Source organism: Callorhinus ursinus, unplaced genomic scaffold (genome assembly GCF_003265705.2).
Source record: "Callorhinus ursinus isolate GAN/ISIS: 27379988/994484 unplaced genomic scaffold, GSC_fseal_2.0 scaffold27, whole genome shotgun sequence".
NCBI lineage: Eukaryota > Metazoa > Chordata > Mammalia > Carnivora > Otariidae > Callorhinus > Callorhinus ursinus.
In genome coordinates this window covers 20,485,450-20,509,454 of record NW_027397089.1, presented here as the reverse complement: position 1 = coordinate 20,509,454, position 24,005 = coordinate 20,485,450, and the positions used below count along the sequence as shown (strand labels likewise).

General features: G+C 42.6%; 2 protein-coding genes across 12 annotated transcripts in view; one reads left to right on the top strand and one right to left on the bottom strand.

Annotated features, from left to right (window-relative positions):
• The window catches only part of CREBL2 (cAMP responsive element binding protein like 2), a 32,209-nt gene extending 27,703 nt beyond the window's left edge, over positions 1–4,506 (top strand). For both annotated transcript variants that reach the window (XM_025879667.2, XM_073877967.1), the window contains one exon: positions 1,387–4,506. In XM_025879667.2, the coding sequence (XP_025735452.1) occupies positions 1,387–1,391 (5 nt within the window). In that variant the 3' untranslated portion in view covers positions 1,392–4,506. The remainder of the gene's footprint in view (positions 1–1,386) is intronic.
• The window catches only part of GPR19 (G protein-coupled receptor 19), a 106,354-nt gene that overhangs the window by 42,139 nt on the left and 40,210 nt on the right, over positions 1–24,005 (bottom strand). For 9 of the 10 annotated variants that reach the window (XM_073877960.1, XM_073877963.1, XM_073877962.1 and 6 more), the window contains one exon: positions 14,613–15,943. The exons of the other annotated variant lie outside the window; for it this stretch is intronic. In XM_073877960.1, the coding sequence (XP_073734061.1) occupies positions 14,674–15,921 (1,248 nt within the window). In that variant the 5' untranslated portion in view covers positions 15,922–15,943 and the 3' untranslated portion in view covers positions 14,613–14,673. Of the gene's footprint in view, positions 1–14,612; positions 15,944–24,005 lie in introns of those variants that run through there. 10 annotated transcript variants of the gene reach the window in all.

Sequence of the window (24,005 nt, the reverse complement as noted above, 5' to 3'; positions counted from 1 at the left end):
GCAGGCTCCCCATGGAGCAGGGAGCCTGATGTGGGGCTCGATCCCAGGACTCTGGGATCACAACCCAAGCTGAAGGCAGATGCTTAATGACTGAGCCACCCAGGCGCCCCGGATTGTGGTTTTGATTTGCATTTCTCTGAAGACTAATGGTGTTGAGCATCTCTTCTTGTGCTTGTTGGCCATTTGTATATCTTCTTTGAAGAAATGTCTTAAGTCCCTTGCCCATGTTTTAATTGAGTTGTTTTTCATTTTGTTGTTGAGTTGTAAGAGTTCTTTATATATTCTGAGTTCTAGACCTCTATCAGATAACATGATTTGCAGATATTTCTCCCATTGTGTAGGTTGTCTTTTCACATTCTTGATAGTATCCTTTGGTGCACAAAACATTGACATTTTTATGAAGTCCAGTGTATTTTTTCTTTTGTTGTTCATGTTTTGTCATATGTAACAATCTGTTGCCAAATCCAAGGTCATGAAGACTTACCCCTGTGTTTTCTTCTAAGAGTTTTTGGTTTTAGCTCTTATATTTTAGGTCATTGATCTATTTTGAGTTAATTTTCTATATGGTGTGAGTTAGAGGTCCATTTTAATTCTTTTGCATGTGAATATCCAGTAGTTCCAGCACCATCTGTTGAAGAGACTGGAAAGATTTTGTAATGAAGATGTCATGGATTGGTTTCTTCATCATCGTGACTGCTTTGGGAGCACTTGTAACAATTAAAAGAAAATGTTATAAACTGTTTATCTTTAAAAAATTTTTTAAAGATTTTATTTTTTTGAGAGTGGGGGGAGGGGCAGAGGGGGAGGTAGAGGGACAGGCAGATTCTGTGCTCAGTGCAGAGCCTGATGTGGGGCTCAATCTCACAACCCTGAGATCATGACCTGAGCCAAACCAAGAGCCAGCCACCCAACCGACTGAGCCACCCAGATGCCCCTCTTTTAAAATATTTTTATAAAATTGAAAGGTTTGCTTTTTTTTTTTAAGATTTTATTTATTTATCTGACAGAGAGAGACACAGTGAGAGAGGGAACACAAGCAGGGGGAGTGGGAGAGGGAGAAGCAGGCTTCCCACAGAGCAGATGCAGGGCTTGATCCCAGGACCCTGGGATCATGACCTGAGCGGAAGGCAGACACTTAACGACTGAGCCACCCAGGCGCCCCGAAGGGTTTGCTTTTTGATAGCTTTTCTTAGATGAGGTAACATTTGCCTTAATCTAAATTGAATTAATGAAAAAAAGCCAAGTCAGCTCAGTTTTCTTTCAGTCTGTATTTTAAAAAAGCCTTTCTCTGTAGATACTAAACAAACAAAATGCATTTTAAAACATTAACCAAGCTTCATTGACTTACAAGCATTCTTACACTGGTAACTTTGATTTATTTTTCAGGGTGAAGATTATATAATTTGACGAGTCATTGATTGAAGTCAATATTCTGATTCCTATGGAGGATGAAAGGGCAAGATTGTACTTCTTGGCTCCATTTACAACCTACTGCTCAGTAGTCATCTCTGTAAATCTGCAATTTCTACCAAAATCCCACAGGATTTTGCTTTAACTTTCAACACTTAGAAAATTTATAAACATTCAGATCTGTTCTGGTTGGCCTTGCCACCCATGGCATCGAACATGTTGCAGTGCTTGAAAACACAGGAGTAGAGAGAAGTGGGTGAAGATTGTATTTTTGCACCTTAACTCCACATTGCTTTATTGGTTAATTTATATTCTTTCCATGTATTTCATGTCATTGTATGTGTATGTGTGTTTAGGTGTCACCTTCTTTTATGTTTTTGATTGCCCTACAAAGAGAAACCAAATGGGCTGATAACCAAGTTCTCAGCCTTAATGGACCTAATTTTATTTGTTTATATTTACTTGAGTAATGTTTATTTTCTGCATGAACCATGATTTCTCCTGTGAGCCATTCCAGCATAAGCTGTGAATATGTATTAACAAATATATACATTTCTATTTTTATAATCCATAATGATATGCCTGTTTTAAATAATGTACGTGTTAACAAAATCCATTAGGAAAGCCCTCAAGACAGCCTCTATTTAAAACTTTTGTTGCTGTCTTCTCAAACTATATTTATAAAAGTTTGCTAGGGCCTAGTCCATACTTGGAAAATAATTAGTCAAATTTTATTTTTAAGCAAGAAGTAACCTTTTAGGCATTTCTGCAGTATACATCATCTTGACAACCTAGAGTGTGTATGTATGTATGTTTGTATGTATGTATGTGTTTCTATCGTATGTCTGTATATGTATGTGGGGAGGGTAGGAGTGAATGTTCACACACATTGCCTTGTGTAGTCAACTAACTCGGAGAATTTTTCTAAAGAAAACAGGATGAAATTAGCTGCTGAGATCGAGTTTCTGCCTCAAGAGATCTGGAACAAAACGAGGGAGAAATTACTAGTAGATCTAATGGCTGTAGGCATAACCAGAACACTTAGTTTCTTCCCTGACATGAGTTTCCGTATGAATGTGTTCTGAGCCAGGAAGAAACACACTGTGGGTGTGCCTCTGGTTCAGCCCTGATGGTGCCTCCGCTCTGGAGCGAAGCACTGAGCTGGCGTTGTGCACAGCTCGGTGGCTGGCAGGCCGGACAGGAGGTGCACAAGGCCAGGGTTTCCAGTTCCCATCACAGCTACATTTACTTTTCCTGACTACCAAACACAGTGATGGTTGAGGAATCAAGCTCATCGTATTCTACATGCAGACAGACTAGGAATCTTTCACTTTCCCCACTGAGACACTTTATCACTCTCTCTTCTCTTTCCCATAGTTAAATCAGGAGTTGTGTTCTCTGTTGCTGCTAAATTAAAATTGTTCTTAGCTCTAATGAAGCAAATTTTTGGCTTCTAAACAGTATGTTTTGTTATGAAATGGCAGTTTAAGAGGAGGCATCATAGTCTAGATTGTGAGTTGGAACAAGAGATGGACCACACAGTTTCAGATTACAAGGTACTCTCCCCCCTTCTCTTAGGCCACACGTTTAAATAAAGTGCTTCCCTTTAGCCTGAGTTCCTGAAGATCTCTTGTGTGTAGGTTGCAAACTCAGATCTAGTCTAGTCCTGTGTGACTACTGATAGACCACTAGCCCCGCCTGTTGGGTCTCTCTGTGTTTTGGAGGACTGGGGATTTAAGAGTATTTAATGTCTTTTTAGGATCACAAATATAGATTAAAGATTGTTAATATACTGACCTTCAGAATATAAGTGTTTTAAATATAGTGTTCAGATTATAATGGGTATGTTTTTGCCATCTGGTCTACTCAAATGTATATTTTTATTTTGCAAAACAACCCAAGATTTACTCTGTGTTGCTTTGTTCAGTACCTTTTGAATTCCCCAGAAGAGTTGTTTTCAAAGCAAACATTCCAAAATGAATGTGGCTCTTCAATGGAATGTCTCCATTGTGCTTGAAGTATTTCTTCTCTGGTTGTAACTTTAAATTACAGGGTCATTTGAGCAACCCTCCACCCCCAGCCCCAGTATCTTTACAAGAGCAGTGACTTTGTCCTCAGGTAGAGGATGTGTAATTTTGGATGAAAGTAAATTACAACTTACTGAGTTTATTCCTAAACTGATCCTTTTGGTATTTTAAAGTAGATCATACCAAGAGAAAGTTCCTCGGTCTTAAAAAGGAATGTTTTGATTGCTTTGGGTATTGTGCTGGCTGCACGCTTTGGCCACTTGAAGCATGTTAATAAATGTCACTGATTGAAACAGCTGGAGCATTTCTTTTCCCATTCCAGTTAAGAAGCAGCATACTGAAATCCTAGCATCTCTCACTTACTGTAATGACAACATCCGGGCTGAGAGAGAACAGAAGAGGGTGAGAGAATCATTGAGCTCTGTCCCTCTGGATCCGTGCTGTTCTCTTTGCTCCCTGAGTAAAGAGAGTAATGTTTTCTTTTTCTCCTTTTTTCCCCCCAAAGAAAGGAAGGTAAGGGGAAAATATATATTTGTGTATTTAGACCAGTCATATTCTGTCATTAACTTAGCGTAGACCTGCCGTATACTAGAACAACTGAATATAATATGGAATAAGTTTGACCAGGTCAAGTTTTAGGATATAGTTGACATTCTTAAAATTTTTTTCCTATTTTATCTAAAACCTGTCTGTTGTATCTAAATCAGAATCTGTCTTACTGCAGCGAATTCATAGCACTGTGTACCAGCTAATTGACGGTATTTATCAGCATCACCATTTAGCATTTTATTTCATCTTTGAATTATGATAGACTTGATTTGGCTTATTACAAAAAGCATAGGTTTAAACTGGACTTAGCTTTAGTTAAAATAAAGGCAAAGAAAGTTAAAAACAAATACTATATTTCACAAGAAATCAGTTGCATATTATCAATTACATACTTAGTTTTAAAAGAGAGGAAGATTATTAATCCATGTGGTATTGGGGGGCATTGAGGGAATTTTTCTTTCTCTGAAGAGCATTGTACAATTATATTTTTATGAAAAATAAAATATCTTCACCAGAGACATTTCAAATGGTCTGTTTCACAAAACTGAGATATGTCTGTGTTAGCACAGAGTAGTAAAAAGAGTGAGATCGAGGCCGAAGAACTGGTCTTGGATCCATTTTCTGAGTCACCTCTTAGCCTGTTTCCTCCTCTATACAAAAGGGGGAGGATAACTTTCACAGAGTAATTGGCAGGCTAAATAGGAGTTATGAGCAACTGCTTCTTAATTACTAAAGAACTACATTAAATTTAAAATAGTCACATATGCCTCGGTTTGACTATTGTTAGGATTTAAATCACTGAAGATAAACATATTTATTTAATGAGCTGGAATTTAAACATGTAGGGTTGTAGGTATCACATTTCTGAAGTCTTTTTAGGTTTATCATTATGTCTATCCCCGGAATGGTATAGTTGGAAGCCATTTTTAGCAATAATAGCCTTGTTAATTAAGCTAATTTTAAGAACAATTAGTGTTCTAACTGGTAATAATCCTATAATCTGCATAAAGCAGGTTTTCAGGCTGCTAGGTAACTTGGTTCTCTTTTCCCTTATTCCATCCATTTTACTTAACTATAGAGTAGTCATGAATCAGAGCCAAGACTGCCATGTAAGTTTCTGCCAATTGTGCACCGCACAAAGGCACTCAGTTGAGGAGGTGAATGGGCCTAAAATCTAGCTCACATTCCCTGCAACAGGCCATGTGCAGAGGAAAGGGCACCGGCCAGGTATCTCCTCACCGAGACACCTGTGGTGCAGGTCTGCCCAGCAAGGTGCCTTTTTAAAATTTGCCCTAAGGGAGTACCTTTCTTAATTCTTCCACCCAGAGGGTGCCTTTTTAAAAATGCAAAACAGTGCTGTGCTGCAGCTGGCTTATTGCTGGCTCCCCAGAGGAAAGCCAACTGTGTGCAGCTCTTCTCAACTCTGCGTTGAGTGACATCCAGTTGGTAGCTTTTAATTGGCAATGACTGGAGTATTTTTTTAAAAAGACTTTTTATTTATTTATTTGACAGAGAGAGACACAGCGAGAGAGGGAACACAAGCAGGGGGAGTGGGAGAGGGAGAAGCAGGCTTCCCGTGGAGCAGGAATCCCGATGCGGGGCTCGATCCCAGGACCCTGGGATCATGACCCCAGCCGAAGGCAGATGCTTAATGACTGAGCCACCCAGGCGCCCCCAATTGGAGTATTGACAACACAGAAATCAGTGAATGCTACAAATCAGGGATTACCGCCCCCTCCACCTGCCCCACCAGACTTGGTTTCCAGCACACCAATGAAAAAGGCCTAGTGTAGGCTAGAATGGCCCTGACCAGAGCAGGCATAGTAGAGGCTTCAAAAATGTATGACCGGAAGACCCGTGGAGCTGGAAGGGCTCTTTTTGTAAGTCTGTAGGCAGCTTGGAGATGCCCATATCAAAATCAGATTGCAGTTGACCCTCGGACAAGCCAGGTTTAAAGTGCGCAAGTCCACCTAATACACATCTTCTTCAATACATACAGCACTATATTCTTTAATAGTTTTTTAAAAAGATTTATTTATTATAAAGAAACAGAGAGAGTGGGGGGGGGCTGAGGGAGAAGGAGAGAGAGTTACAAGCGGACTCCACGCTGAGCGCAGAGCCCGGTGCAGGGCTGGATCTCACGACTCTGAGATCATGACCTGAGCCGAAACCAAGAGTCAGACGCTCAACCAACTGTGCCACCCAGGTGCCCCAGCACTGTATTTTTCTTATGATTTTCTTAATAACAATTTTCTTTTTTCTAGCTTACTCTATTGCAGGAATAGAGAATATAATACATATACAAAATATATGTTGACTGTTTATGTTATCAATAAGATTTCCAGTCAACAGTAGGCTATTAGTAGTTAAGTATGGGGGGAGTCCAAAGTTCTGTGTGGATTTTTTACTTTGTGGGGTGTTGGCGCCCCAGTCCCCTGCGTTGTTCAAGGGTCAGCTGAACTTCGCAAGACAGATGATAGTTGTGACTTAGAAACAGTTAAGGGTCGCAGAGAGATACTCAGCCCAACTCTAGAAGTGACTGAGAGGTAAATCAGCTGACTTTAAAGCAAGCCCTGGGGTCCAAGTGGACAGACTCATTCACCTATTGGGCTGTGACAGGTCCCCCAGACATCCCTAGGCTGGGGGTTGGGCTGGAGTTGGACAGTGAGCTTTGGCTTGCAAGGCATTCTGACTGGAAAAATACATATTTGAGCAGGAAAAATTTCCTGTGGTTCAACAGAACCAATTCCAGACTTGCCACGCCTCAGTGCCCCTCTGTTGAGAATGAAAGCAATGCCTGCTAAGCACTTTACAGCCCCAAACCCAACATGGAGCCAAGGTAGCAGGCTGACAATGACCACTTTGCCTACACCGACTGGACTTGGATAGTCCAGAACCAAACAGGCCAAAGGCCATCCCAGGCCTACACAGAGTTTCGGATCATACCATTTCAGTGGAATGAAGACCATGCCTGCCAGCACCATGAGGAGAGAAGGGATAGGATTTATGGCAAAATAAATAAATGTATATATAAAATTCCCTTCAAATGTCAGGCCAGGACAGCCCTAGGCCCCAACTTGCCGCATTGGAAAAGGAAGGAAGAAAGCCAAAAATAAGATGGCCAAGCCTTCTCCCAAAAGGAGGCCTTCACGTGGGTGTCAAATACAAAATGAAAGCTGGCGGTGCCTCTTCCCTTGTGAGAGTAGCCCCGTGTTTTTACCACTCCAGACAGAAAACGGAAAACCCACAAGCCCTTGAGCATTTTTAGGGAGGCAGAGGAAGAACCCTACCTAGCAGTACCCAGTGCGGTGTCTTTAAAGCAGAACTAAGCACCCTTCCTGGCATGGGACAGAGTGAAGAGAGCCAGAAGAGGTAGGGAAAGGGGGGCTTGAGGACAAGTCCTAGCATGACTGGGCTCAGGAGATGCTGACTCTGTACCCAGCCAGATACTGGAAGTATGAAATAAGAGAAGGTCCTTTTTCAAATTTTACAAAGGGCTCATCACGGAGTTCCTCTCCATTATCCCTCCTTTAGTGAAAATGAATGTTTTATAGATCATTAACCACATCATTCTGTACCGGGGGGTGACAGAACAACATCAAGCTAAAATGTGCTCATTCGTTATCAGATAAAGTAAAAATCGAGTATCTCTACAAGTATAATAGGTGCCCATGGCATTTTGAGTCAGATGGCTTTTTGGAAACATTTTTGTTGAGTAAAAAGAAGTAGCCAGTTGTGTGCTGATAGAGGTTTAACGACTGACTCCTGGTTGGGGAAGGTCTGATTTGTAGTATTTACCAATTTCTGGGGTGGGAAAATTCCCACCATGGTTGATTTCATGCTGTGTTGTCAACCAGCAAACAACATTTTTTTGAAAATTTGAAAATTGGCTCTTACAACACGTAGGAGCCACCTTCACACCACTGGATAATCTGTATAGAACAAGAACAGGAAATCTGTTAGGAGTCTTTCAGGTGAGAATAAATACCCGACTGAAATTGGTATAAACAATCATGAGAGTGAAAGTTATGGTGGCTTGACAATGTCATGAGAGACATTTAAAGTCATTAAAGACTCAGAGTACTTCCTTCCTTCTGCTCTACCATCCTCAGTAGGTTGGCTTTCGCCCTTGGCTTATCCTCTCATAAACATTCCAAACAGTAAACGCGAATGTCTTTTCTTTAAAAAAAAAAAAAAAAAAAATTAAAAAGCCATAAACCATTCTGTTAGTTTGTTAGTTTAAACTTTTCTTCAAAATAAACTTAAATGTTCCTTACATTATTTGTGTTCCTAAGTGTGAGTCTTTGGCTTTTTATTGTTTCTTTCCCCTTCAACTCCCAATTACCAAGTAGCTTTTTTTTTTTAATACCTTCACTTGGGTTTCACTTGATTTCATTGAGATTTGTTTCTAGTTCTAGTAATAATTCATTTATGGTTTAACTGAAAATAGACAGTTTTTACATGTTTTAGCTCCAGAGTTTCCTCTGATTAACCATGGCCTACAGTGACTTAGGTCCTGTTTCATTGGTTTTTCATATTCTGCTAGAATGAACAGTTAAATTAACAAACTGATTTTCCCCCGTCAATTTTCTCTTCCGTGTAAGTGGAAACCCCAACAGAAGAGTGATGATAAAAGTCTACATTCTCAAGTATTTTATGTCTCTTGTTTTTAGACCATTCCTTCTTAAGAAATATCTGAAGGGGGAATAATTTCCTTTGGGGTGAGTAGAGAAGTAGCTCTACCACCTATGTCCCTTCCATCCAAATTCCTGCTTCCAATTTTTCCTTCTCCCTTGAGTCTGTAAAATCTTAGCAGAACTTAAAAAAAAAAAAAGCTAAGGAAAACAATGCCACAATTTGAGAATAGCATTAAAAACCTGTTTCTACTAACGTTAACACATGGTAATAGGTGCCAAGTAACTTGAAAGTTGGAAAAATTCATTGGGTTAGCAATGGCTAAAGTAAAATAACCATAGAAATCTTTATTAAGGGCTTCTCCTGTGCTCAGTAACGCACTGAATGATTTACATGGATTTGGGCTCATTTTATTACTACAACAATTCTATAAGGTGGTGTGATGGTTAGTCGTACATGTCAATTTAGCTAGCTGTAGGACCTAGTTATTTATCAAACACTAATCTAGATGTTGTTGTGAAGGTACTTTGTCGATGTGGTTAACATCTACAATCAGGTGACTTTAAATAAAGATTATCCTTGATAGTATGGGTGGGCCTTACCCAATCAGTTAAAGGCATTAAGAAGGAAAATGCAGTTTCCCAGAGAAGAAGAAATTCTGCCTCAAGACTACAGCTTCTGGCCCGATCTATAGATTTCAGAAACAACAACACCAACGTGTACCTGAGTTTCCAGCCTGCCTGCCTGCCCTACACATTTCAAACTTGTCAGTCCCCTCAATGGCCTGAGCCACTTCCTCCAAAAATCATCTATGTCCTACTAGTTCTGTGATTAGGGTTCTAGAGAACTCTCATACAGGTGGGCACTGCCATGTTCCCCATCTTAAAAATGGAGAAGCTGTGGTTTGAGAATAATTTGCTGGGTTAAACAGATGGTAAGCAGAAACCTGAACTTCAACACAGAATTTGACTTCAGAACCTTTGAAAGCAATCATCATACTATTTGTGACGAAGGAAAACTTTGCTGGCTGGATATATCACTGGAATGTTGTGCCTAATTTTCACTAATGTTTATTTTTTAAAGATTTATTTGCTTTATTTTAGAGAGAGAGAGAGAGCAGGGCTGGGGAGGGGGCAGAGGGAGAGAGAGACTCAAGCAGACTCCCTGCTGAGTGTGGAACCCACACTGGGCTCAATCCCAGGACCCTGAGATCACGCCCTGAGCTGAAATCAAAGAGTTGGATGCTTAACTGACTGAGCCACCCAGGAGCCCCGTAATTTTCACTAACGTTTAAAGAGTTATTCAGGTAGAATGCGCCTGCCTAGAGATTCAGAGAGCCCAGAAGTGTAAATGAATCTAGATAGTCAGACAGAATACACATCTATTCTTCTCAGCTACTGTGCTGCCTGTCTCTCTCCCATCCAACTCCTCACAGCTACTTCTCTGCTGCCCCATTATCTCTGCCAGGTCCTCATTTTCGCACACTCAGGGTCCTACTAGCAGAATCCAGGCTTCTTAAAGAGACTATTCTTTGGAAGACACAACGGGGAAGCAGAAGAGAGGATGCATTCAAAATTCCCTTAGAGGAGTTTTCATCTATATCTAGCTGTTGCGGGCAAATCGCTGCTCTATTAACTGCCTGCTGAAACCCAGATGATGTTCTCAAGCTTCCACATCTACATCCTAATCATGAAGCCAGATACACATGCACCCATCACGGCAGGGCCCAGAGCTCCTTGGCAGTCTTTTCCTGCAGAACTAAAATTGCACATTCTTCAAATTATAGGTGAATCCTAATTGTAGAGCCCCTAACTGTATAACCCAGGATTGATAGGGTGTTTTTCAAAGCAATCTTTGAAAGAGGCTTCTTCTGGAAAAGAATACAGAACTTTTGAACAGAAGTGTTCAGCTGAGCAAAAAAGTTCAGAATGGTCCAGACTGTAGGGGACCAAAAAATTAAAGACGGTCTGAGGGAAATGAGAGAGGCCTCAAATAAATTTAACCTAAGGTAACTTTAACTGCCTACTAATCAGGAGCATAGGAACATTTACTCTTAGGGCAAGTCTGGATTGCACTGCTATGAAAAGGGCCACGAATTCTCAGAGTGGAATGGTACAGGGAGCGGAAAAGAAAGAGGCCTGGGTTAAGTGTGGGCGGCATGACCACCACTTTGGGGTCTAATGGCATTTTTCGAAAATGATACCATTTGTAAAATGGGTTTAAAATACTATTTTGACTGATTTCATGTCCGCAGAGTATTAATTATTTTGGGATTTCCTCCAATGTTTAGATGCTCCGTCTTTGGAACCCACTGATTGATTAGTTAATCTACAGCTGCTCCTGGTGCTCAGCAATTTTCCCTGTCTTGTCGCTAGGAGACCAGGACTGCTCCGAACAGGCCTGTGTGACAGGCATCATGAAGAGGTGGTGGGCTCTGCCGACGAGCCACAGTGCCATCAAGCGGTCACTCTGCAAAACGGTTCGACAGAGTGGGTTTGTGTCCCCTGTTCTCTAATTAGAGTGCTCAGGTTGTCTCCGTTCCAGATGAATTAGCCAGTTCGCTGAACCTCGGGGAATTGTGTATTCTCTCCGTGCTCTTCTGCACACAGTGAGGGTTTTTTTCCTTCGATAAATGAATCATGCCATGGCAAGCAGAATGGTGAAGTTAAAAGAATGCTGGATGGGTTGGCAGAAGGCATTTTAGTTCGCCCCTACTCTGACCTCTCTTGGTTATAATGTCTTCCCCTAAACGAGGAGCATGCGTGAGGTCTCTCAATGTCCCTTTCATCCCCAAATCTCCAATTCTTTGCTACTTTTACACGCAGTTCTTCCCCAGAGGAGCTTATCCTTGCAGCTGATCCTGGTCGAGGAGCTCCAGCAGACCTCGGTGATGTGGCTTCACGGTGAGTTTGAGCCGGTGGAAGCAAGGCTGGAGGGGGAAAGGCAAGGACAGTGCCCACCACCAGAGGCCAAACCGCCAACCTTCTCTGGCAAATGACTCTGCTCCCACATGTTTGGTGGAGTCCCCCTGGGTAAATCTGTCCTTCCTGAGCAAGGAATTCTGGCCCAGGGAAGCAGCACCAGGTGCCTTGGGTAAAAACCTGTGATGTAAGGTCGACAGGGAAGTGCATCTGAGCAGGATGTGCTTATGGACTCTCAGCAGAAGGCTGGCCGGACTCATGCTTCCACTGAAGATTAGAAGAGCTGGAGAAATTTGCATTCCACCCACAGAGATGCACCCCTGTCCCTTCCTCTGACAGTCTCTGGGAGCCAGGTAGGAGGATTGGCTCTACCCTGCCCCCTGCCCCCCATTACCTTTCTTCAACTCCTGTTTGGAGGCCCCATGAATCCAGATTCATGGTGCACCTCATCATGGACCCGGTACGGAGACTGGGGTCATTTTTCACTCTCTCCAACAACCTGCCTCCCTGTGGATTTAACTCTGGTTTTTGCCAGGCAGATGTGAGTTATGGTGAATGTTGTGCTTGTCCTGCTGGGACTTCGGCAAAATTTTATCAATCTGTGCATTATGTCCAGTATCCTCTGATTTCAGGACCAAGTGAGACAACCGGAATCCTGAATATTAAACAAGCCTGAACCAAAATACAGTGAATTACCAACATGCTAAGAGAATACAGCTGAATTATCGTAGGCCATGAGACTATGATTTGGTTGACACTTTTGTCATTATTGGGGGGATTCTTTAAAAAAAAAACAACAACTATGAGATTGTCTCACTGAATTGCCACCTACTGGGGTAAACTTACAAAACATTCAAGACAGAATGGAGCTTAGTACTCGTCTTTTAGTTTAAACTGAGACCTAAAAAGATGTATCAAAATAAAATTGAGATGAATTAAATTTAACTTTTTACAATCTAACTTCAAAAAAATGCCATTTAAAGGGATCAAAATAAAAGTATGGACAAAAATGCAAGGGTCTTCTCTGTTTTTTAACAGGTCTAAACCTCCGAATTCAAGAGCCAATGGGAGAGCTATCTAGCACATTCTGTCATTTTAGAGTGCCATCTGCTGAGGGGATAAGTAAGATGAGAAAAAAGAAAAGGAAGAAGAAGATGAGATGTTCTTTTTCTCTCTTCAATCTGTTGAAGGAAGCACCTCCACTTAAAAACATCTCTGTAGGGCGCCTGGGTGGCTCAGTTGGTTAAGCCACTGCCTTCGGCTCAGGTCATGATCTTGGAGTCCGGGGATCGAGTCCCGCATCGGGCTCCCTGCTCGGCGGGGAGTCTGCTTCTCCCTCGGACCCTCCCCCCATCTCATGTGCTCTCTCTCTCATTCTTTCTCTCAAATAAATAAAATCTTTAAAAAAAAAATAAAAACATTTCTGTAGATGTTTTGTAGATGAGATATTTCATGGTGTTTGTTCCTGGCCCTGAATATCAAACCTAGTCTTGTCTCGTTTCTCCGTGATTGTATCTCTGACACTCAGCACCACAAGTCCCAGAACCTATCAACCTATCCATGGCCAAAGAAAAGATGAGGGCCAGCTCATCAAATTTCACCTAGACTCTCCTTTTAAGAATGGCCAGATTTTCTTAGACCTTCCTTAGATTTCCACCAAGGCAGCAGCCAGGAGGCCCAGTGAGGCCTGGCTGGGACTGGCCACTCACATGTTCCTTAGAGAGACTTCTGTAATGTCAAAGGAAGAGTGACATACTTGCAGTGAGAGGACCCGAGTGTGACTACCTGCCCTGTCATACTCCAATGTAGGCAAGTCACACACCATGGCATCCCAGGTTCCTCATCTGTGAAGCAGAGGCGACAAGTACCTCGCAGAATTCTTTTGAGAGGATAAAATGAGATCATGCTGGTAAAATCACTGAACAACTAGAGTTATAATTTGCAGCTCTGAACTGGGATGTGAAAACGCATACAGGTCTTGTCTGTAAGCCTTTTATTGTTTAAATAAGAATGTTTTTTAAATGTGCTGGCCCTAGATTTGAAATAACCGAAACCTGACAAGCAGAGAAGAAAACCTGGAGATATCACAGGCAAAGAAGAGTCTGGGCTTGGCGAGGGCATGATGATGTATCCTGCAGAGAGATGCGGGGAACGAGGTGCTGGCAGGGGAAACGGCCTCATGTCCGAGTCTCTAGGACAACAAAGAAGGTGCTTCTTGTCCTTGGTGTCTTTGTGTGTAGGGCAGGGCTGGGCAGCCAAAGACCTCTGCCTGAACTGCAGAACCCAGAGAAATGCCACCTGCCGTTTCTCCCATTGGCACTTTCTGGGCTTGCCTAGCAAGGACATCTACTCATTGGCTTGAGTTTAACTCAAAGAAGGGAAGTAAACGTCCCAGACACAGCCTAGATGGGACACAGATGTGAGAAAAATATCATGATTCAGAATTTTCAGGGCATCATCGGTTGCTTAGGTTAAGGGAGAATGGAGAGAGAGAGAAAGAGGGAAATTAGGCAACTTGATTATGACTTTTCTTTCCCTAAGAATCCTGATTAAAATTCAATCACAGAAGCCTTCCCAGCAAGTTCCAGTATATTCCATCCTATGGAGTGCATCCCACAGGAGATCTGGACAGTGGTTACTTGGAAGAAGGTGATGTAAAAATATGTACAATATTAACACTCCCTCAATATTACTTAGTTGGAGTAATATAAGTCTCTGAAATATGTGTCACATTAGATTTCATTTGGAACAGAAGCCCACAGTTACAAAATTTCATTAGGGAGGAGAAAAAGCAGACAGAATAAAACTAAGTGGAGTCATGAATCCAAGACTGTGTGTATGGTTTATGTTTTTTGGACCCAATAAGGGTAAGTAAAAAGTAGAAAAGCATTCTCTTTTTTATGCGTGTAACTAATATAGTAAAAGGATTATCGACCATAGCTCAAGGTGAAAGCTTCCTCTAAAACCAAAAGCAACCAAAATAAAACCACAGAAATGATAATAATTAAATGCATTTTACAGCATAAAACATTTCCCTCAGAAAGTTGATTTAAAAAAACATTTAAAAAGCTTCTGTTTTTAAAGCTTTTTAATCTCTGGCACATAACAATAACTAAAAGAATTCTGCGAAATTACACAAAAGTATTTGGTGGATTTGAATTAATGGGCCAAGCAAGCTTTTTTTCCTTGGCTTCTCTGTCAAATGAATCATAGATCGAGTCTTTGGTTATAGTTTTGGCCGTGGGAGGAATTTCTGAAATGCCAACGTAGTTTTTTTTGGCCATCCTTGAACTGGTTGTGATAGTATAGGCATTGCTTCGGTAACATTTCATTGAGGACATGCAAAAAGTCTCTTTCATTCCTCTCCTGAAATTGGCATTATAGATGGAATACAGCGTAGGTTTAGAGGCCGAAGAACTAAAGGATATCCACGTGATAGCTGTGAAAACAAGGGAACTTTTCTTAGAGTCTCGTTCATGGGGGTGCCACAGCTGAGCCACATGGAAAGGCAGCCAGGAGAGCAAAAACAACAGATTTAAAATGAGGAACATCTTGATCGTTTTCACTTTTGTCCTTGGGACAATGTTCGTGGTCCTCCTCACTGTTCGGCCATCAGTGCCTATTCTCCAAATGTACTTCACGACCTTCTGGTAAAACAAGATGATGAGGACAGAGGGCATGACGAAGCTCACCAAGAAATGGATGATGGTATAGGCAGTCCCTTCCCAGGAGGAAGGGAAGAAATAGTTGCAGTGATCGTCCCAGCTGGAGCCAAAGAAAAAGAACACGGGAGTCACAAAGGCGGCATCGAAGATCCACGAAGCCGCGATCATTTTCTTGGCTTTCTCTCGGGACACCTTGAAGCTCAGGGGATAGACAATGGTGTAGAACCGGTCTATGCAGATGGAGAGGAGAACATAGATCTGGACGCCAGGGGTGAGATACTGGAAATAGCGCACAACCTTGCACATCACGCTGCCCAGCGTCCACCTGCCAGTGGCGAACTGAAGCAGGACGAAAGGCGTGCTGGCCACGCTGACGAGAAGGTCGGCGCATGCCATGGAGACCACAAAGTAGTTGGTGGTGGACTGAGTCCTCCTACTCCGGTGGATGACCAAGCAAACCAGGGAATTGCCAAAGACAGAAAACAACCACAGGGCCCCAAAGAAAATGCTGGCTGTGGCCACTTCGCCAGGTTTCAGCCCAGGCTGCAGGTCTGTTGTGTTGCTCCTCCAGCCGCGCTCCTCGTGGAATGCCGTCCGCTCGTGGCGTGGCAGGGCGGAGGCTGTTTCCGCACAGCTGTGGTTTTGCAGGGGCACCAGCAGTGTGGGAATAACCAAGGGCGGCTTGCCGTTATCCATTCTGTGAGCGAAAACCATACTCACTTGTTTCCTCTCAGTTCTGGATAAGAAAAGAAGAAGGAGGCCTCCTGTTAAAACGGTGTCATAAAGAGCGACTCCTAAGGCTAACGATCTTATCTGACACTTAGATGGGTTGTCATTCGCCAGGAAGGAGGACTTGAGCCTTGGCAGGACAACTGGACTTCTATCCAGAAACAGCCCTGGCTCCGTCTCTCTTTCATTTCATGAGCTGTTTTAGCTGATCCCAGCTCAAGCTCTCTCTGGCCTCCCCTTCTCTTGACCTTTCGTCAAGTGAGGTGGACTCCAAGCCCCACCCCTGAACATCCCCTTGGCGCCTTCCCTCACTGGGGACCACAAAGGGTGAGGGTGCTCAGATCTGGCTCATGGTGAGGGCGTCACCCTGCAAATGAAGAGCTGGTGGAATGCGGGGCCAGTAGGTGGGAAGTTCCTAAATGTCATGACACTTTAGTGAGGCTGTGAGCGGAAGACATGGGCAGATGGAAACACACAGATGTCAGCTATGGAAATAGCTCCTGGGAATCTGCAGGCAGACTGGCTGGCTCCTGCAAGTGGCCCCGTTCTTCCTTCTGCAGAGTTTCTAGTACAGACCTATTAGGGAAGTACACGGAGCCACTGTATGTAACACTTAGAAGAGCCAGAATAGCACCTAACTTAATGACATCTGAGAACGGCTCGCTTTTTTTCCAAAGATGATGTGCTTCATATTCTAATAGCTTTGCCATGTATCCAGGACATATCTTGATGCCCTTCTGCTGTTACTGTTGCACAAAAGGACATATTGACAGGAGAACATACAAGACATCCTCTGAAGAATGTACCCAGGTTACTGGAAAGCTTATGGCCACTGCATGATTAAAAGCAACCAACTATTAACTGTTACTCAGCAGCTTTTTAAGAGCTTAGGATCCTCGGGCACCTGGGTGGCTCAGATGGTTAAGCGTCTGCCTCCGGCTCAGGTCATGATCCCAGGGTCCTGGGATCGAGTCCCGCATCAGGCTCCCTACTCCTTGGGAGCCTGCTTCTCCCTCTGCCTCTCTCTCTCTCTGTCTCTCATGAATAAATAAATAAAATCTTTAAAAAAAAAAAAGAGCTTAGGATCCTTAGATATAGAAGAACATTATAAAGTTTTGCCTTTATTTTAATTTTGGGGGGAACTATTTGGTGAGGAAAAAAGTTACCTTTTTTAATAGGTAAAACGATTATATAATTGTGGGCTATTCAGTTAAAATTGGGGTGACTTGGGTTGCAGTTGGATTATTAAGGTCTAATTTGATCTGAATGTATGAAGCAGAAAAGAGAAAGCACAGTATCTAAATCCAAAATAACCAGAGCGATTCCATGTGGGCTGTGGAAAAGGGGAGGGCAGCAGGCTCCAGCAGGGCCCAGTGTCCCCCCTGGTGGGCTCCTGTGACTAGCCTCACAAAGAAACGTTCCTGAAGTTTTGGAGGTGGGATTAAAGAACAGTTTTTTGTTGTTGTTGTTTTTAAAGATTTCATTTTTTTAAGTAATCTCTACACCCAACATGGGGCTCAAACTTACAACCCTAAGATCAAGAGATGCACAGTCCACCCACTGAGCCAGCCAGGTGCCCTAAGGACAGTTCTTAATGAAAGAACAGTTCTTAATGGCCTGCTTTTCCTTGAAGGACTTTTGCGCTAATTTGTGGCAGGGAGAGGAGTGTTAACATATACTGTCCTCACCAAGAAACCACATTCAACAAAAAGCTGGAGCTCAGGGCAATAATGTAGTAAATGCCAGTCCCGTATTATCTTCAGGCTTTTTTTGTCCATGAGGCACCCCTACTTGATTTCTCAAAAGAAATGTCAGATAATTAGACATTTGACTACTAGAAGACCTTTAAGCATGGCTGGCTGGTTGATAGTTGTAAGAATAGCAACCATACTTCCATATAAAAAAAATCAGGATATGCAGCTGAAAACAGAACATAAGATCTAAAATTAGCATTGTCCTAGAAAATCTGGAACGCATGACCCCTCTACTTCTTGAGGGGTCATGAATTGAATTGAATCTTGAAATTTGAAATAATTGAAATTGAAATAATCTCTTCACCTTCATATGTGTAAAACCTATAAAATGCCCCCTCAATTTTTTTTTTAAGATTTAAACTTTAGGGGTGCCTGGCTGGCTCAGTCAGTGGAGCATGCGACTTGACCTCTGGGTTATGAGTTCCGAGCCCCATGTTGGGTATAGAGATTACTTACAAACAAAATCTTAATAAAATAAAATAAGATATTTAAAGTTTAAAGCAGATGAGCAATTTTCCCAGGCAGAAGGAGCTGTTCTAAACTTTTTGGGGATGCCTGTGGCCTAAATAAAACAGAAGTTGGTGGCGCAGGCACTATTCTGCAGTCAATACACATATTTTGAAACCTGTGAACTTACTTTTGTTTCCCTCTTCTTCTCATAGCAAAACCCTGCAGATGAAACTCAAGTTCACCACAACTAAGGCACCGTGAGGCCTCCCATCTGCCATCATTTCCTCCAGCTGCATGTCACCAGTGAGTGTGTCTGCCCACTCCTCTAGCCCCACCCCTGGGAAGCAGAGGATCCCACTCCTCAGAAATTGGACAAGGGAGCCTTGAGGAGCTCCTGAGTCCAGGTCTCCCCTGATGATGGCACGGCTGTTCTGACTCTACCTAAAACTGCTGCAGCTCTGTTTTTTCATTCAGTAAACCAAGACACTATGCTAGGTACTAGGGAAACAAAGATTAGTAAGGCCCAGAAGAGGGCAAATGTATGAACAAGCTGCCTGACCATATTATAACTAAATTCTGTAATAATTATAACTGGTGCTAACAAGACAAAGAGCTAAGTGGCAGAGAAAAACGAGGATCCAATTTTGTACGGGACAGGAGAAGGAAAGGGAAGATTTCACAAAGGAGGTGAGGTCTGAGTTCGGGACGTGGAGGCTAGCTAGTACTTCTTCAGGAAGACAAGGGAGTGAAAAAAACATCCCAAGGGAGAGACAGAGCCCGTGGAATGGTTGCGGGGGGCGGTCATCTTTTCTGGGTTGATCTGTTTTGGGCCCTTTTCCTTTCAGAGACGACATTTTCTAAACCACACCTCCCAGAGTTTATCGTTTCTAAATGCCCTATAATCAGACTGACCTACCTTTTCCCCAAGGTTACAATGAGAGGTTACATTTTCTGCATTCATGGGCTGCGATATGGTCAGACAGTGGATGAGAATATTGACATATCCAGAATGGCTGTGGTATCCTCGTTCACACAGCACTTTACTACAGCATTTTCCAAGTGTTTTGCTTTATAGCAACGGTTCTCTAGCTTAGCAACGCATTGGACTCTTCCAGGGAGCTTTAAAAAAATACCCCTGCCCTGGTCCTACCCCCAAAGATTCTAATTTAATTGGTCTGGAGAGCAGCCTGGGCAGTGGGAAATTTCAGAGTTCCCCAGGTGATCTTAATGGGCAGCCGAGATCAGGAATCCCTGCTGTAGAACTGTTTCCATGTTTCTGTGTTCCCCCACCAAGCTGGGGGCTCCCAGGGGAAGAATGCTACTCTTTTTCTTTACATTAATAATTGTTTACTAAGTATTTACTGAATGGAATCCATAAGGACAGAGAACTGAAATGCATGACTCCTGCTCTAGGGGGCTCTGCTAGGAGAATTCAACCAGAGATAGTGATTGTGTCTTCGCCTGAGCTGAAACACTGGTGACCATGCAGACGGGGAAAATAGACTCCTGATCAGAGCAGGGCAGGCGAAATTGAAGTCACCCTGGACTACTGCTACCTGCAGCAGAATTCTCATTGAAGGGAGAGGAAGGTAGCTGAGGTGTCCTCAGACAGGCTTCTGCAATCCCCACTCCGGAAAAAAATAGTCTGCCATATTATAAGTAAGTTCTAGGGTCCCAAAGTAAAATTTCAAAAAGGTCTCCCCTACTCCATTAAGTTGGAAATAAATCCCTCTTCAGGGGAGAGTTTCTGAAATACAAGGGCTGCTTGACCAATTATTATGTCTGGGTCATCCATATGCAGTAATATTAACAACCATAGGAAAGACTTCTTCACCTCTTTCCTGCTCAATCTATGTCTTCCCATCCAGTTCTGAGACTGTCACATGACATACCCCACTGAAGTGAGTAGTGAAGGCCCTTATTAAAATATATCTCTATTACACACACACACACACACACACACATACATATCACCTAGCTGGCTCAGATGGTTAAGTGTCCAGCTCTTGGTTTCAGCTCAGGTCATGATCTTGGGGTCATGAGATCAAGCCCCACAGTAGGCTCTGCACTGGGCATGGAACCTGCTAAGATTCTCTCTCTCTCCTTCTCCCTCTGCCCCTCCTGCCCCCCACTTTCTCTCTCTCAAAAAATAAAAAAATAAAAAATAAAAAAAAGTACCCAATACTTGAAAATAAGGCAAAGAGAGTCTAGCATATCTTTTTAATGTCATGCTAGGATGTTGTTAAATGGGCTTCCCCCAAGAATTATTTAATTCTCTGAGAGAATGCATCCATGCTTGATTTTGCTATTACTATATGACAAGAGCCAAGACAAGGTGAAGGTACATGTTAAAGTGCAGATTTCTGTCCAGCAGAAAAAATAACCCCCAAGGTTATGAACTTATTGCTCTGTAGGACATTAATCAGTTTTGTGTCTATCTAGCAATCTTATGTCCACATTTTTTTTAAAACAACAACAACAATAACAAAACCCTATATATGCCTATTTTTATTCAAATGCTCTTGGAGCCAAACTAATGATCTCACTGGTTCTTTCAGTAGTAAGTTGAGAAATCTCTGACATACATTCATCCTCTATTTGTAGAAGAGTCATTATTTTATTTATTCATTTATGGGGGGAGGGGCAGAAGGGGAAAGAAAGAGAGTATCTTAAGCAGACTCCACACCCAGCATGGAGTTGATCCCATGACCCTGAGATCATGACCTGTGCCGAAATCAAGCCTCAGAAGCTTAACCAACTGAGCCACCCAGGCACCCCCAAGAATCATGATCTTAGCTTTTTGAAAATCACCCTGAGAGGTGGATGAATGTATGAATGATGAGAAACACACAAAAGGACCACAAGGAGGCACAGAGGTGCTCAGCTGACAAACTCTGTGTAGTCACAGGTCTGCCAGGGGTGATTCCTGGCCAAGCACATCAACTTCTGCTTAGGCTTGTTCTCAAGTCCAAGAACCCTAACAACTGATTTCTTTTCCCTCATGAAATTATAAAGATTCACAGACATTCTCACAACATAGGAGGACCATTTTTATTTCTGACATTTGTTCAAAAATTTAATGTCAAACTAGAATTTTTATAATGTTGAATTTTTACACAATTTGGTTGGAAAAAAAACTGTAACATTTTCTGTAGAATGGTAAGCATCTGCTGGACCAAAGCCAACACATAAGACTGTTTATTAATGAGCAATAAGATTAATTATGAGGACAGCAGTTATAACATTAATACTACAGAGAATTGATAGATATTTTGTGCTTATCATGTGTCAGGTACTTTTGAGGTAGGTAATATTATTAGCCCTATTTCACAGATGGGAAAAACTGAAGTTCCTCCTCAAGATCATAGTTATAAAGGAGTCACCACAGGACTGCCTCATTCCAAAGCCCATGCTCTTAACCACCCCTGGGGCTTCATGCCTGGGGAGGCCACAAAAGGCGGGATCTGAATTCAGAGGGTCAAACTGGCTGTACACGGATAGGTTTTTCTTGACTCCTCAAACAGAGGAATGTAAAATTATTCTGCCACAGCCTCTTGCCTACCCACAGATACATCTGTTCAATATGCTAGCTCAGAAATATGTGACATAGTGAACATTTGGGGGGAAAAAAAATCACTCCCACCACATACTGCACGGAGGCTTGGCATCAAAAGTGCAGTAGACATGTTGGTCTGGAAATATAGCCTTTCTTCAGAATATAGAGTATGAGACTATTGGAAATTCATTATGACAGATGATGAACTGTTGTAGCCTTTAAACACAGGATGAAAGCAGAACTCTAAACCAGTGTGAACTGAAGTGAGGAGAAATCTGATCAGTGGTATTAGCCCAGGTAAGAAGTTGTCTCCTTTAAATTTTAATTGTTGTAACTTAGACAACATGGTGGTGGAGATTTTCTCTTAAACCTTTCATGGTGATGTACACTTTGTGTATAAGGGAAAATAAGAAATGCCCCGAACAGGGGTGGGTGACGGGCTTGCCTCAGCTCCCCAGAACCAGCTGTGTGCATTTCTTCCCAGCTCCACGTTCAATGACATCATGTTGGCATAAATCAGCCACAGGAGGAACAGTCACACCATGGAAATGGGCAAACACCACAAATGAGGTTATTTGCCCCCTGTGCAGCCAGTTGTCCCACATTTACCAGCCTACCAACTTCCAGTAGAACACGGTTTACAGGGCGACATCTCCCAAAGCCCTGAATTTACAAACGGTGAAGGAGACCACAGAAGGTGTCAGAAGCTTCCCGAGTGGCTCTCTTGCTATCTGGCCCTGAGCTCTGGCTCTGGTGTGCACACTGAGCTAAGTGCTTCATGACTTTGGTGGGGGCACAGGAAAACCAGGGAGGATAAGACACATTCTCACAACGTGCCACCAGGTACGGCCACCAGATGAAATACAGGATGCCCGGTTCAATGACATTTTCTTAGCACAGATATGGCCCATACAATATCCCATACAATATTCAACTGGTGGCCTCTATTTCTATTAGCTAAATCTGGCAAACTTACACCCAGAACGTAATCCTGTGCTGAAAAACATCTATTTATCATCTCACAATACAGGGATATTGCAAAGTGGATATGTACGCAGGCTGTGAGGTCAGACAGCTGAAGTGTGAATCCCACCTCTGTCACACACTACTAGTTGTGTCACCCAGACACATTATCTAACCCTCTTGAGCTCCAGTTTTCTTACCTGTAAAATGAGGATAATTAGCCCCTATCTTACCTGATTACTGTGAAGGTTAAATGAGATAATAAATGCACAGGAGTTAAATGAGTTAACACAAGTCAATCTGCCTGGTATGAGGAAAATACTCAATAAGTGTTATCCCTGTATGGTTCTATAAACTGTCTAACACGGTGTCTAGCACATAGCAAGTGCTTAAACAATTAGCACTCTTGGAGTACCTGGGTGGCTCAAGTCGGTTAAGCGCCTGACTTCGGCTCAGGTCATGATTTCAGGGTCCCGGGATCCAGCCCTGTGTCGGAGTCTGCGCTCAGCGGGGGAGTCTGCTTGTTGCTCTCCCTCTCCTTCTGCCCCTCGCCCTGCTCATGCTCGCTCACTCGTGCACTCTCTCTCTCTCAAAATCTTTTTAAAAAAATTAGCACTCTTATGGAGGTTCCTCAGAAAGTTAAAAACAGAACTACCTCATGATCCAGCAATTGCACTTTTGGTATTTACCCAAAGAATAAAAAAAATACTGATTCAAAGGGAAACATACACCCCGATATTTATAGCAGCATTATCACCAATAACCAACTTATGGAAACAGCCCAACTCCATCGACTGATCAATGGATACAAAGATGTGGGTGTGGGTGTGTGTATGTGTGTATGTGTGTGTGTGTGTGTGTGTGTGTGTGTGTGTGTGTGTGTGTGGAATATTACTCAGCCATAAAAAGAATGGAATTTTGCTATTTGCAATGACATGGATGGAGTTAGTATTATGCTAAGCAAAAGAAGTCAGTCAGAGAAAGACAAATACCATATAATTCTACTTATATTAAAAATTTAAGAAACAAAGGAGCACAGGGAAAAAAGAGAGAGAGGGGGGCACCTGGGTGGCCCAGTCGTTAAGCGTCTGCCTTCGGCTCAGGTCATGATCCCAGGTCCTGGGATCAGGCCCCGCATTTGGCTCTCTGCTCAGCAGGAAGCCTGCTTCTCCCTCTTCCATTCCCCCTGCTTGTGTTCCCTCTCTCGCTGTGTCTCTCTCTGTCAAATAAATAAATAAAACCAAAAAAAAAAAAAAGAGAGAGAGAGAGACAAACCAAGAAACAGACTCTTAACTATCGAGAATAAACTGATAGTTACCATAGGAGGGTGGGTTAAATAGGTGATG